The sequence below is a fragment of the Phocoena phocoena genome, chromosome 7 (assembly GCF_963924675.1).
Source record: "Phocoena phocoena chromosome 7, mPhoPho1.1, whole genome shotgun sequence".
NCBI classification, from domain to species: Eukaryota; Metazoa; Chordata; class Mammalia; order Artiodactyla; family Phocoenidae; genus Phocoena; species Phocoena phocoena.
Window position 1 is genome coordinate 2,158,092 of NC_089225.1, and position 15,902 is coordinate 2,173,993.

General features: G+C 41.3%; 1 protein-coding gene across 1 annotated transcript in view; it reads left to right on the forward strand.

Annotated features, from left to right (window-relative positions):
* Positions 1 to 2,869: 2,869 nt before the first annotated feature.
* The window catches only part of HERC2 (HECT and RLD domain containing E3 ubiquitin protein ligase 2), a 231,180-nt gene continuing 218,147 nt past the window's right edge, over positions 2,870 to 15,902 (forward strand). The window contains 2 exon segments of the mRNA XM_065880686.1: positions 2,870 to 2,941; positions 14,432 to 14,546. Coding sequence (XP_065736758.1) covers positions 2,870 to 2,941; positions 14,432 to 14,546 — 187 coding nt within the window.

The window sequence follows — 15,902 nt, forward strand, 5'->3', positions numbered from 1 at the left end:
TAAACTCCACTTGGTTATGATGTATTATTCTTTCTATATGGTGATGGAATCTATTTGCAAAAAGTTGGCTAAAATTTTTTGCATCTATGTTTGTAGGGGATATTGGTCTTAAGTTTCCTTGTAATGTCTTTTTCTGGTTTTGTTAACAGGGTGTGCTGGGCTTATAGAATGAAAATGTTCACTCCTCTTCAATTTTCTGGAAGAGTTTGTATAGAATTTGTGTTACTTCTTTATTAAATATTTGGTAGAACCAGAATCCACCAATGAAACAATCTGGGCCTGGAGATTTCTTTTTTAGAAGGTTTTTAACTGTGAATTTAATTTCTTTAACCCTGTTTAGGTTATCTATTTCTTTTTGAGTGAGTTTGGTAGTGTACGACTTTCATGGAATTAGCCCATTTCATATAAATTGTCAAATCTGTATGTATAGAGTTGTTTCTAGGACAGGTACCCCCTGCTTTTCAAAAGCTCACTTTATGCCATGTTGCTTCTATGAAAAGACCTGCATTACCACCTGTTTTTGCTGACCAAAAGAAATCCCGAAGAGAATTTTCCCTTTTATGAAAAAAGGCAAAAAATGAAAACAGCATTCAGCATTTGTTTTGTTGTGAGCTGTTATAGAGGTACCTGCACCCCAAGCAGCAAGTGGCACCACCAAGCTCCTTCCCTGGGAACTACACTCAGTAACTCATCATCAAGCCACCATAGCTTTGAATTGTGTCTGTGAGTATCTGAGCTTTATCGCAATTTACTTCGTGCATCCCTTGGCAAGATGTGTCCTTTCTTTGCTTTACAACATTTCCATTCCGAAAGGTTGTATAGGAATTCTCTTTTGGATAGTTGGGGAAACCTGTATTCCCTTACTGTCCTTTTGAGGTCTTCAGTGATAAATTTTCTTGCATTCCAGATATTGGGAGCTTGTGTGTTTTCCCTCTTTTTGGAGGTCTCATCATAGCCTATAATCTTTTCAAATGACTGGTTTTATTTTAGTTTAATTGATTTTTCTCTATAGTTTTTCTGTTTTCAATTTCATTTATTTCTTCTCCTCTATTATTTCCTCCCTTTTCTTGTTTTGGGTGTGTGTTGCTTTTCTTTTCCTAGTTTCTTAAAATGGAAGCTTAGCACAGGGAACGCTACTCAGTCCTCTAATGGTCTATATAGGAAAAGAATCTAAAAAAAGAGTGGATATCTGTGTATGTATAACTGATTCACTTTGTTGTACACCTGAAACTAACACAACATTGTATTGATCAATAAATCAACTATACTCCAAAATAATTAAAAAAAATAAAGTCTAGAAATCAGGAAAATAAAGAATGGGAACATAAAAAAATGTAAGCTTAGATTGTTGATTTGGGGTCTTTATCACGTTTAAGATAAGCAGTTAGTGTTATAAATTTCACTTTCATCAGTATTTTAGTTGAGGCCCACAAATTTTGATGCTGCATTTTAATTTTGTTCAATTCAAAATAGTTCTTTTCCTTTGAGATTTCTTCTTTGACTATCTAGAAATGTATTGTTTAACTTCCAAGTGTTTGGAGATTGTCCTGTATCTCTTAATGATTTGTAGTTAATTCTATTATGATCAGAGAACATACTTTGTATGACTTTGTTTTAAATTTCTTAAGCATTGTTTTCTGGCTACTGGTTTAGTGGAACTAAAAGCTCTCATTTCCTTCTCTGATCCCCCTGCTACCAGCTGCTCCATGTATTCTGCGCAAGGTTTTGGTTGCATTCAGTGGGACAGGCAGCAAGAGGCTCTTGCAGACCGCATCCCGCCTCACCTTCAGCCCTAGCGCCGACCAAGCCTGAGCCATCCTGCATCACCATGGTGTCTCCCACCGGCTGGCTTTCTGAGAGCGCTGGCAGAAGTCCGGTTCAGGAGCGTGTGCGTGCGTGCGTGCGGCGGAAATCCCGCCTCTCGGCGTCTTCGGTTGGCCTTGACGGCAAGGGGGTGAGCTCAAGGAGGAAGAGGAGCCGGATTGAAGGAAACTTGGAGAGTCGGCAGAAGGGGCGGGGATGTTCCTCTTCCCCATTGGCTGGCCCTGCGGAGACGCCTCGATGCGATTGGCTGGGCAGCGTGGGCCGTAGCCCCGCGTCGGCCCGCCCCGCCGGCCTCTGGAGGCGCCGGGATTGCAGGCCCCGGGATTGGGAGCGCCGGCGGAGCTCGTGGCTTTTGGGGCTGTGTCCGCACGCGCTGGAGCCAGGCAGCCGGGCCTCTGCCGTCCGGTCTTCGTCCTCGGGGGGCGGCGAGGGCGGCCGGCCGCTGGGGCGGTGCAGGCCGGGGCCGGGCCAAACCGGGGCACGGCGGGCGTTGGCGCAGCCGCCGGACCGGGGCCTGCACGGACCGCCCGCGGCGCGCGTCTCGGGCTGTCTTTTCATTTCCAAGTGATTATTGTTTTGGATTTTTCTGCAGACGTGAATTTTGGTTAATTTATTTCACGCACCAGTTCTGGCTTGAGGTAAAGCGGAGGATGCGTTCTGGTGTCATTTGTCGTTGAGATGTGGGCTTCTTGCAGTCTGTGTGTTTACCTTTTGGATTTAAGGGAAGGGGATGACATTGTGATTTGGTCTTGTAACCGTCCATTCTCAAGGTCTCGCCGACGTGGTACAGACCCGGGCGAATCCCGTGTGTGACTCTTACCTGGACTGGAAGTAGGCTTTTTCCTTTCTCGCCCCATCTTTCTCTTTCCCTCTCTCCTCCTCTCACTCCCCTCCTCCAGAGCTTCTCCTCTCCCTCCTTCCTGTTCTCTCTTTTTGCCGCATTAAATCTTGCGGTAGGGTCTTTGTAAAATCCTGAAAAGGTTCAGGTCTTCAGCGTTTCTGTTTTACTTGCAGGTTTGACGACTGGGAGGAAATCGGGGGAAAGATGCCTTCTGATTCTTTCTGTTTGGCTGCTCAGGCTCGACTTGACTCCAAATGGTTGAAAACAGATATACAGGTGGGATTTTGACATTCCTTTTTCCTGGTGTTAAACTTCTGGTGAACCCTTTCTTTAGGATATGTAAGGGCATGCAGATCAGATCTTGCCATATTAGAGAAGCAGGTTTGTTTTCTATAACTTTAAGTGTACCTTTTATTGTGTCAGTTTTTATTGCTCTGTTTATAGTGTGTGTGGCTACATTTTAATTAGTTATTTATAAGTGCAAGAAACGAGATACAGTTATGCAAAAATTTTTTGTTATTATATTTTAAGAGGTCTGTATCATTCTTAGCCATATCTTGGTGACTGTTTAGTGATACTTTTTGAGATGTTCAGTTAATTATGTGGGGGAGAAGTGACATACAGTCATTTATTATGTCCTGCAGAAACTCACTCATTTTTATGGGATTCTGTGTTTGTGTTTCTGGAGAGACAAGGGTTCAGTTGAGCTGTTTGTTTTGTATTCTCATTGGTCTTATTAAGAGGAGTGCTTGGATTTTCACATCAAGAACATGTGGAAACAAAATGTTAGCCTTAGACTCTCTAATAATTTGTTTTAAGGTAATTGCATGCTTGTCCAGAAATTGTCAAATAAATAATGATGATGTTTCTGTAGTCTTTTCTTTATCCCAAGTTAGTTTTGTTTGCAAATGGAAAAACTGTTTGTAACTCCCTGTTGCCCTCAGAAAGAAATGGCTGAAATATTTTGTTGTGTATATGTGTTTTTTCCCTCTTCCCTGAGGTTAACCATTTTAAGTATTTCTCAAGTAATCTTAACCTTGTTTAAATACAGTCTTACCTACTGCATGACGCAAGTCATGTATTCTGTAAGCAGTTGATCTTAGGTATTTGTAGTGAAGCGTTATTGCCCTTCTTACTTTTTTTTTTTTAAGTGTGGAGTCCCAGTTGGTTTCAGAGCCAAGTGTTAAGAACTATGTTGTGGGTGATGGGATGGTTGACCCAAGAAGAAGTGGGTTAAGAATTGGCAAAGTAGTGACTTTTTAATTTAAACATTACCTTTTATTTAGTAATTACTTTCTGTTTTCCTTTGACTTTTTTTTTTTTTTAAGCAGGGGTGGGGGAAGTGAGAGATGAATAATTTCTTATTTACAAAATCCTGAGATTCAGGCAAACTGATTTTAAGAATTGTTTTTATTTAAAAAAATTCAAAAGAAAATTTATTTATTTTATTTATTTGGGCTGTGCTGGGTCTTAGTTGCCGCACTCGGGATCTTTAGTTGAGACATGTGGACTTCTTAGTTGCGGCATGCATGTGGGATCTAGTTCCCTGACCAGGGATTGAACCCCGGCCCGCTGCATTGGGAGTGCAGAGTCTTACCCACTGGACCACCAGGGAAGTCCCAAGAATTGTTTTTGTATTAGTGTTTATATATTTTACAAAACCTTTTGAAGTAAAGAACTTTACCTAATGAAGTTTTTTTTTCCTTAGTAATTATAATTGAATAATTGCTAAATATGAGTTTTAGCATCTTGATCTAAAACCGGTTTAATGCTGAGTTGAGTGCCTACAATGAGTCAGGCAGATACACATAAAAAGAAACACCACTTACGCCTTAGAGTGATTACCATTTTACCTTTGGTTTATTTAGTGTAATATACAATGCTTGGCCCTTCTTTAGACATTTGAGTACTATTCAGAAGTCTTCCGAACTCCTAGGAATAAGTGAAGAGACCTAGGTCCTAGGAATAAGTGAAGAGACCTAGGTTTTGGATAGAGGAAAAATGTTGTATGGGTGTTGAAGCTGTGAGATAAATGAAAATAGTGTGAAAAAAGTGATTGGTGACCTTGGTTTTATACAATTTCTCCAGCATTGCTTATTAAATGTGAGGAATGAATGTTGTTGTTTTACCCTAAGGAATAACTTAGACATGGTTTACTCTTTGGAATCTTTCCTGAAAACATATATTGTGGATGCCAGCCTTATGCTGATGGGTTTTACACTTACCTTGTTGGGGATGTCTCTCCCACCTGGAGTGGGAAGGGTCCCCTTCCTTAAGTAGGCTTTTGTATTGGGAGCAGGATTGACACCTGCGAAATGAATAATATGTGGGGTAGAAGCATGTTTCTTAGCTGTAAGAGTTAGCTAATCTATTTTTCTATGGCTGTTTTTATTTGAAATGCCTCTGAAGTTTTCAGTGACTTTAGAAAGGAAAAATTTTTGGAGACTGTGAAAAGTTTTAATATGTCTATTATAGAGAATATAGACACTAATCCTAGACTTTCTTGATCAGAGACATTTAGATCCCTCAGGCCTGGGACTTTGTAACCAGCTGCCTCTAATGGAGTACCCATTGTATGGCAGACATACATCTGGTTTTTACATATATAATGCCTTTTACTTCTTCAGTACTCTTTTCTGGTTGTTGTGTGGAGTTCCTTGAATCGCCATCTTCCTTCACAACTCTCTTGAGGAGGCAACAAATACAGAGCTAAGAAGTGTTAGCTACATAATCACTACCATTACCATGTTTATATTTACAGTAAAAGTCCTTCTGTCTAATGTGATTGGTAGTTTTTTTGGTGAACCAAAAAGTCAATTAAGCAAAAGAACTATAAAAATAGTACATAATACCTTAAAAACTTTTTATTCTTAAAATATATATGCATATTTATTTCCTAGTCTTGTTTTTTTTTTTTCTTTTTGGCTGTGCCATATGGCATGTGGGATCTTAGTTCCCTGACCAGGGATCGAACCCGTGCCCCCCGCAGTGGAAGCACAGAGTCTTAACCACTGGACCACCGGGGAAGTCCCTTGCTAGTCTTGATGTAAGGTTAGGGGTGTGTCTTTGAGCCGGGGTCCACGAATGGCTGGTGTTATCCTGTTCTTTCTTGAATAAGCTGTACTCAGATTAATCTCCTATTTTTGGGTTTCTATTTTTGGGTTCTTTGAAGTGGAACATGAAATTAGGTATGTATGAAGCAATTTTTAAAACTTTTTATTTTGAAATAATAATAGACCCACAGGAAGTTGCAAAGAAAGTAGAGAGGTCACGGTATACTCTTATTCCAGACTCCCCCAGTGGTACAATCTTAGGTAACTATAGTATAATATTAAAACCAGCAAATTGACATTGGTACAATGTGAGCATAGTTCTGTGCCATTTTATCATATGTGATTATTCATGTAACCACCACCACAATTAAGATCCAGAAGTGTTCCATCACCTATAGTCACACTCAACTTCCTCTACCATCTTTGACCCCTGGCAATCACTAATCTGTTCTCCATCTGTATAATTTTGTCATTTCGAGAATGTCGTATGGTATGTGACCTTTTGAAACTGGCTTTGTTCACTCGGTATAATGCCTTTGAGGCCCATCAAAGTTGTTGACTATATCAATAATGCAACTCAGATTGAATTTTTCTTTTCTTCTAGTCATCAATTTAAAATGATTCAGCATGAAAGTTAGCTTTTAAACTTAAAGTTATTAAATGTATATATTGTCACTTTACGCTTAGAAATATCAGTAGATTAAAAAATGTAAACATGAACATCTTGGTAAATTCAAATCTCAGGTTTTCCAGTTGACAGATGATACATAGAAGTAAAAGGATGTTTTACACACAGGTAACTTAATTGATTTTCATAATGACTTCTTGTGATTTCTTTCGTGTCTGTGAATAGGTAGTATTGCTCAATTTTTTATTCATGATTTTGGTTGTTTGTATCTTTTCTGTACTTTGGACCTGTCTTGTCAGGGGTTTATATATTTTGTTAGTCTTTTTTTAAAGAACTGACTTTTAGCTTTGGTTCTTGGAAAAGACTAATAATAGTTATAAAGGAAAGAAAATGAGTTTATCATCAGACTTGACAACAAGGCCTTATGCAGAAGAAAGCTGAGTAACATATTCATGGCACCTGAGAAAAGAAAATGTGAGCCAAGGATTTTATGTTCTAGCAGAACTGACTTTTCAGGTAAAAAGGACACAAGTTTATCAACGAGCAGGAACTCAGAAAATATTGTTTCCAAGAGCCCTTCCTGAGGAATTGAGTAGAGGAAGATCTTTAGATGACTGAATGACTGTACATGGACATGAAGACTGGTGGTGGGCATTAAACCTATAGTTATGGGTAGAACCCAGAGTGAGTTTTAAAAGGGAGAGAGCATAGCTGTTACAACAGCTGTATGCTTAGACATGTTGGATTATAGTAGAACTGTTCTGCAGTGTCTAATTTAGTAATCCTATGCATTGAAGTTTTCACTTTAGGTCTTGTATTTTCATCTTTAGAGATTCCATTCCAGTCCTTTTTATATCTTCCATTTCACTTGTCATGATGTTCATATTTTCCTCTCTGTGAGTACATGGAACATATCTATAATAGAGCTTTTAACATTCTTGTCTGCTAATTCCATCGTGTCTGTAATTTCTGCATTTATTTCGATTGACTGAATCTATCATTTCTGTTGATTTATTGCTCTGGTTATGGGACATGTTAGCATGCCTGGTAATTTTTTATTAAATGTTGGACATTATAAATAAATATTATGTTATTCTGTGTTAGATTTTGTTTTATTCTTTTACAGAGCATTAGTTTTGTCTGGCATGCATGTAAGTTACTTGGGATCAATTTGGCCTTTCAAAGATTGATCCTAAGGTTTGTTTGGGCTGATCTAGTACAGCCTTTAATCTTGGGCTGATTTATCTGCCTTATTAAGGCAGTGTCCTTCTCAGGACTCTAATGCTTGCTGTGTTGGGAGGTCTTTCTGTTCTGGTTGGTGGAAACACAAGATTTTCCAGACTCTGAATCATGGGGGTTCTGCCTACTCCTTTTTAGTGCTTCTTTCCCCAGCCTTGGGAGTGTTCTCAACTCATACCCAGATCAGTTCTCAGCCAGAATCTCAAGGGGTCCCCTCTTCCCATCTCCAGAGATCAGCCTCTCTGCAGCCAACTTCCTCTCCTGTATTCTTGTCATTTTGACCTACTTATAGCTGGTCTGTCTCCTCCATTCAGCAAGACCTCTGGGCTCTATTTGGGTTCCCCTTTCCTGTGTTGCAGCCTGGAAGCTGCTTCTAGGCATTAAGTTTGGGAAGTTGTAGCCCTTACTTCATTTGTTGCCCTTCTCAGGGATCACAGTTCTGGGCTGTCTGTTGTCCAGTGTTGGAAAACAGCTGTTTGATATATTCTGTCTGGTTTTCTACCAGACAGGTAATTCCTAAAGAAGTTAATTCTTCACAGGTGGAAGCACAGGCCTTCCCAATCTGCTTTTAATCTCATTTATTGACTTCTTAATTTTAGATATTGCTTGTTTTGGAATTTCCACATTTTTGTTTGAATGCATTTTATTGAGGTATAATTATATTTAGTAAAATGCATCTATTTTAAATGTTTAGTTTGAGGTGTTTTGGCAGTTTGCTTAACTGCCACATAAGGTACTTTTCTATAGTTTCCAGTTCTTTGCTGAAATTGTTCATGTGATCTTTTAATTGCTTGAACATGTTAAACCTTGCACAGCCTCTTTAGATTCCTCGACTGCATCTCCCTTTCCCTCTGGGTTGATACCCCAGCGTGCCTGTGGGCCGCCCTTCTACTCTTCGTCTTAGACATAACGTCACACAGCAGGGCGTAGGTTAGGGCTTCCCAGCTGCCTACCATGGAGTTGCAGGTGACATCGTCTGGAAGGTGGGGGAGAGCAGGAGCTCACTTTCCACGGGGCGAACATTCACCGCTTGGTAAGGAGAGATACGGGAACTGGGTATTTTAATTCCCACCCCCACCCCCTTTTTCTCCCTCCTTGGACGGGTCTGTGGTTTCTTCTCGGAGACCTTGGCGAAGAGCCCCACATGCCTGGAGAGTGTGCCTGCCGCACACCGTGGAGTGGGGACTGCTGCAGTAAAATGGGAGTCTGCAGACTTTCCCTGTGAAGGGCCCGATCGTAAATAGTTCTGTGGGCCACGTGTCCTCTGTAACAGCTGCTCACCTCTGCTGTTGTCATGCGAAAGCAGCTACGGCCAGTACATAAAACAAGTACATGTTGGTAGGCTCCAGAAACTTTATGGATACTGAAGTTTGAATGTCATAATTTTCATGTGTCATGAAATATTTTCCTTCTCTTGGTTATTTTTCGATCATTGAAAAATGTAAAAGCCACTCTTAGCTTGAGGGCCGTCTAAAATCAGGTCGTGGGCCACGTTTGGCCCCTGGTGGGCCTTAATTTGCTGACCCCTGTAGTAACTTGCTGCATCATTTGCTTCCTATGCTTCCTTGTCTTGCCTCCCCCTCTGCCCTTCCCCTCACTGCCCTGGGCTGGCATCTGCCAGGGAAAGTGTCAGCACTTTAATCTGTTACTTGGGCTTTCCGTTTTAGGGCAAAGTCTGTATCTGTATGTCTCTTTTCTGGGTACACTCTTGATTTGCTTATGCTGTCTTCCATTTTCTTCATTTTTCAGTCATGTGGCCTTATCTTACCCATTTTTATTTTTGTTTGAGTTCTAGGTATTGTACATGAAAAATCATTGTGGTCACTTGGGGACACTGGGTAACGCTTTCCTCTTCCAGAGAGGATCTGTCAAACTAGTAGCACTAGTGACCTCAGGTTACTTCAGAGCAGCAGGGAACTGTGATGGTTCAAAACGGGGCTCCTACCGGCCTGCTTGTACCTCACCCGTACTTCTGTGTGTGTGTGTGTGTCCCTTCGGAGTTCTGCTCAAAGCGTGGCATGTTTCCCTCTTCCTCACAGGCCTCTTTCCTGTGAGGACCATGGCTCTAGCCTCTCAGCAGCTCCACTGAGCTGTGCTTGGTCTCAGCCCTGCTCGCAGAATTGGCAGGTGCCTCTAGGGAAGCAGCCTTCGGCTCCCTGGGCTGTCCTCCTCTCCTTGCTGCCTGGATGTCTTCAAACAGATGTACTTTATGTTTCTTTCTGACCTTTCCAGTTCTAGAAACCTGTTCTTAAAATTTTTTGGAATTGTCCTGTGTTCAGTAGGTGTTTAGAAAGTATTTTTCTGCAAGGCTAAGAAAAAAGCCAGATGTCTTTAGTCATCTGCAAATATTTGAACCGATCACATTTCAGGCATATTTTAAAAATAGAAGAAATAAACATTTTCTAACTATAAGTCAATCAAAATGCCATTTATTTCATTTGGCATATTCTATTTCGGATTATATTGTGTAATTATACAGTTCTGAAGTAGTGATTTTAATAGATACCTTCAGGGTCCGCTTGCCCAATTCTATTTGGTTTTCAAGTATTGGTAGCACCTGTGATGGCTCCCCCAGGCCTCCTTACTGCATGTGTTGGTGCATGTGGTGTTGGTGAGAAGAGAACGAGCTTGAGAGTTAGGCCTCTTCCCAAAAACTCTGACAGCCTCGGTGTTGTGTGATCTTGGTCAGGTAATTGAACTCCTAAGTTTTAGTTACTGACCCTCAAAACTGGGCCTATTACTACCCCCCTTGCTGGCTTCTTTTCGGGATGAAAATGACTTTACCTGCTATGTCATTTTAGAGGTGTGAAGTAAGAATGTAAGAGCACATTGGAAAAGGGTCCTAAGACTGAATAATGCTAATCAGAGGCATCTGGATTCTACGTGAAAAAAGTTAAAATTTAAGATCTGTGTTGTCACCCATTGGGAACGTTTATGCAAATTACCTACTGATAAAGACAAACTATTTATAGACTGTTGTACAAATACTCTTAAACTGCCAAATTGAAGTGACTTTCACTGCTTGTGCAGGTTATTCTTCCAGTGCCATGATTATTTCCCAGTTTTCCTGGCCTCTTTCTCCTTGGGATCCTGTGCTTCCCTCCCAGTGCCTTGGAATGCTCTCCCAGGGGCTTCATCTCTGCCTTCTGCAGTCTAGCTCTTTCAAGCCCTGCTCCATGGAAGCTTGCTCTGTTGCCTTAGCAGTGTTCCTTCTTCCTTGAATCCTTTCAGATGCCCGAACCATTGTAGTTTGGTGGTTACTCGAGTTCACGTCCGCAGTTCCTAAGAGGCTTCTACAGCGAGTATCCCTCCAGACACCCAGTGTCTACCTTCCACACAGCTGCCCTACTCTCATCCTTCCCAGCATGACCCGAGTGATGAAAGAATGGGCGGTAGTGATAGTTCTTGTTTCCATGTAAACTGGGCTTCTTCCTTGGCTTATTCTTTAATAAATGTTTCGTCCCCAGCCACCCAGGGGTAATCCTAGTGGGCAGTCGGGGCTGGTCCACCCTCCCTCCTTCGGCGTTAGCGTCTTCTGCAGGTCTGTTGCCCATGCTGTTGACTCCCAGATTTGAACCTCTAGCCCTGAACACTCTGCTAAGATCTGGATTTGTATTTGCAGTATGTGTGTAATGTGTCTGTGTGTGTATGTGTGTACATGTATGCACGTGCGTGGGGAGAGTATCTCCATGTTTATGTTCAGTAGTTGGTGCAAATCTCAGTGGTTAAAACTGAGTTAATTCCCTCTCATCCTGAGTCTGTTCCCTACCTGGTTTTTCACATTTCACATCTGCTCTGTCCCATTTGATCTGAAATGTCTTACATACTCTTCTCTTCCATGTCTTGGCTTAGGCTCTCATCCTGTTTGGGGGAGCTCTTAGCAGAGGCCTCCTAAGTTATTTCCTTTGTTTCCGGTTTCTTCCTCTGTCCTTTCTACTGCCCTGACGCTGAGTTATGGCTGGAGGTGTGATCATTTATTCCCTGGCCCCTAGAGGTGGTGTGTAACTGCTGGAGCACAGCACGTGTGGGGCTATATTTATTCTGGCCACTGTTTGCCTATGTGGCTTTGTGGGCCAGGACTGAGCCCAGCGGCAGCTCTTAGCTGCCCACCTCTTACGCAGACCAGCAGATGAGCCAGGCCTTTCCATTCCCGCGTTAAAACCTCAGGGGCCCTGAACGTTTGTGGCTCACTTTTTAGAAAGGATTTACTTCTCCCTCTGCCAGTTAATACTTTTGCCAGCAGTCATGTTTTGGTCTCAAGTATGTTTATGGCAGTTATCTTGTTAGTGATGTGGACAGATAAAATATGAGTGCTGAGAGCAAGTTGTTGCTTCTGGGAAAACTAAGTTAGATGCGAAATTGGTTTTCTGTTGCTATGTAACAAGTCACTGACCAGAAATTCAGCAGCTTAAAACAACTCCGTTTACTCTCTCCCCCTTTCTGTGTGGGTCAGGTGTCTGGCCATGGCTTAGCTGGGTCTTCTGCTTCGGGATTCACAGGCTGCAGTCAGGGTGCTAACCAGTCTGCTTTCTCATCTGGAGTCTCATTGGGGTCCTTGTCGGCAGAATTCAGTTTGTTGGGTGTTGAATGGGGCTGAGCTGTGGGCTCCTAGGATATGCCCCCTCCATTGGCAGCTCATGGCAGTGGCTGGGAGAGTGTCTCTTCTGGATGGCCCCATCCTCTTAAGGGCTTTTACCTGACAGGGCCCTAGGGTAATCGTCCTTTTGGTTGACTAGAAATCAACCAATGTGAGACCTTAATTATATATGAGAAATTCCTTCACTTTTGCCGCAGAAGGAAATAAAACCTAGTCACAGGTGGAAAGTCCTGTCCTATATTCACAGGTCCTGCCCACACTCAGAGAGAGGATTACACAGGGTGTGTGTGCCCCGGGGGGGCAAGGATCTTGAGGGCATCTTAGATTTGCCTACTACACATCGTTTGGATAAAAGTGAGATGCTAAAAAAATTACTTGTACGGGTTAGGTAAGAGAGAACTGTAAAGGATTGCGGGAAAAGCCTTGCAAGTCTAAAGGAATTGTGTACTAAGATCGCTCACAGAGTGCCCTTCAGTTCTTGCTCCCTTTAAAGAAACTGAGTCTGGAAATAGTGGATGCTTCATGAGAGTGGCGAATGTTGGACTGATGACAAGGGACAAGCTGGTGGACTTGTGAACAAAGAAAAGGCCCTGACCTTCCATTAAAAGATGGGCAAACAGATGTGTCTGTTTTAGTGTAAAGTGTCTTGTCTGTCTGAGAAGAGGGTTTCTGTTGTACCTGCCATTTTCAGAATGGATGCCTTCTTTGGGTGTTTACCATGCCCACACCCTTCAGTGACTGCTTTCTCTGGGAAACCTTTTATGACTTCCCAATACTGACAACCAAGAGCATTTTTGTGGGCGTTTTTGTTTTGTCTTTGAATATCACTATGGACTCGTGTTTTCGTTTTTGTTTTTTTTTTGCGGGTTCGCGGGCCTTTCCCTGCTGTGGCCTCTCCCGTTGCGGAGCACAGGGTCCGGACGCGCAGGCTCAGCGGCCATGGCTCACGGGCCCAGCAGCTCCGCGGCATGTGGGATCTTCCCGGACTGGGGCACAAACCCGTGTCCCCTGCATCGTCAGGAGGACTCTCAACCACTGCGCCATCAGGGAAGCCCCGTTATGTATTTTGATGTTCAAAATTATTCTAAATTTGGCCAGTGAGGGAGTCCTCATCAGGCTTTGAGCAGCTTTTTTGGTGCAAACTTAAGATATTCCAGGCTCACCTTTCTTCCCTGGTCCTTGACTCAGCCTTTTTTTCCCTAGAGCCCAGGTTTCATTTAGTAGGAAGTGGTTCTTGGAAACCAGTATCTGGGTGCTGGGTGTACTCACTGCTCTCAGAGTGCCATTGATTTTAGGTCTTTTCCAAAGACAGTGCAAGCAGATATATTCAAATATAAATTCATGCTGAGATTTCCAATTCAAATTGTTCTTAAAAACTTCCTTGATTTTATCTTTTATACTTAAATCTAGTAACATTAACATACTTTATCATAAACATACATTTTATTATATTAACATTGCTTTATCCTATAATATATATACATGAAATAGTTGAAAAATTTTAATGTCAATATTATAGTTATGAATAAGACCAATTAGTAGAGTTTAAGGGTTTTTTTTCCCCTTGAAGTATATCTAGCTAAAGATGTATAGTTGAAAAGGGTCTTGAAATACAGTTGACCCAGAACAATGCAGGTTTGAACTACGTGGGTCCACTTGTACTTGGATATTTTTCAGTAGTAAATACTGAAGTACTACACGGTCTATGGTTGGTTGAGTCTGTGGATGTGGAGGAACCGTGCATATGGAGGGCTGACTATAAAAATTATATTTGGATTAACCCCTGAGTTGTTCAAGGGTCAAGTGTACTTTTCTTTTTGATAAACAGGTTAATTTGCTTGTTACCAGTTATAGGCTTTGCTTTTTATGATTTAATTGTACTTTTTGAAAATGAAAATCATTTATATGTTTTAGAAGTAAATGTAGGTATACTCAAAATCTTGCCTTCATTCACCTCTGCTGCTTTTTACCCACGTTCCCCTTCCCGTCTCCCGATAAGTGATCATGTAATTTGTGTCTGGTTTATCTTTCCAGAGCACCTGCCCACATGTGTCTTTTTTCTTGTATCTTAGGCAAAACGTAGCACAGTATATAAGCTATTATGCACAGTACCTTTTTCACTTAACTGTATTTCTTGGGAAAATTTTCATTAAATGTTGGACGAATGAGATTTTTTTTTCATATTATTCTTTAAGAATTGCATTGTGAGTGTGATTACTCTGTAAGTTTATTTTATTTATCATTGCCAGCTTGCATTCACACGAGATGGGCTCTGTGGTCTGTGGAATGAAATGGTTAAAGATGGAGAAATTGTATATACTGGGGCAGAGTTAACACAGAATGGAGAACTTCCTTCTAGAAAAGGTAAGGGCCTTTAGTATTTTTCATTTTGTGAAGACCTTTATAAATTGCATTTTATAGAAATTTTGGAATGTGCTATAGGAACAGAAGTGTGCTTGAGTGTAACTGAAGTTTTGTTTTCACTTTGGAGATGTCTAAATGATAGTTAATATTAGGAACTTCCTGGATTTCATTGTTCTGTGTGAATTGAAGGCCTTTTCACGGCAAAACCACCTCGCTGTGGTGTCCTTCCTCTGATGTCTCATTTGTAGCTTATAGGAACTCCACTTAATGTTTCTTTGTTAAGTTTTGAAATATATATTGCTTTGGCTAACTATAAATTGTGGTTATTATAAGGTCGAGTGGAAATAATCAGTATTCCTGAAATTTTTCCTGTATGACTCTCAAGTGGGAGTGTATAAAACACTTTTCGGAAGCCTTCGGCCTGTGGTCTGGACTTGGCTCCCCTTCTATTGTATCTTCTTGTCTATGCAGGGAAATATCAGTGAACACTCTTGTTAGGCCTGTAGTTATGAAAACACAATGAAAGTCTGTCACTCAGTTGTTCTTGACTTTGGCTGTGAATCAGAATCACTGTTTAGATTTTAAAAAGAAATGAATGCGTGGACCCACCCCAAACCTGAAAAGCCTACAGGTCTACACAGTGAGCAGCCGCACACCTATCCCCCAGGCCCTACTAGTCCCTCCATTGGTGCGCCTTACCTGGTGCCCTTGGGCACTTCATGCATGGTATTAACAGGGTCCAGTTCAGTGTAACTTTTTGTCTTTAAGGTAAAACTTATGCATAATAAAATACATGTTCTAAGTTTACTCTTCCATAAGTTTTGACAGATGTAGTTGGTGTAACTTAGACCCCTCAACGTTACTCTCACTTCGAAGGTTCTCTCGTGCCCCTTCCTGGCTCACCCCTGCCCTCTCTGCTCAGAGGCAACTACTGGTCTGATCTTTCTCTACTGTGGATTAGTTTTGCCTTTTCTAGACTTACATGTAAATAGAATCATGTAGTCCTCTGTGCTGTTTTGTGCATCTTTCACTCCATAATGTTTTAGTAGTTCATTCTGTATATATATATTTTTTGAATATTTAAATTTTATTTATTTTTTTATACAGCAGGTTCTTATTAGTTATCTATTTTATACACATCAGTGTATACATGTCAATCTCAATCTCCCAGTTCATCACACCACCACCACCACGCCCCCGCCACTTTCCCCGCTTGGTGTCCATACGTTTGTTCTCTACATCTGGGTCTCTATTTCTGCCCTGCAAACTGGTTCACCTGTACCATTTTTCTAGATTCCACACATATGTGTTAATATACGAAATTTGTTTTTCTTTCTGATTTACTTCAGTCTGTAT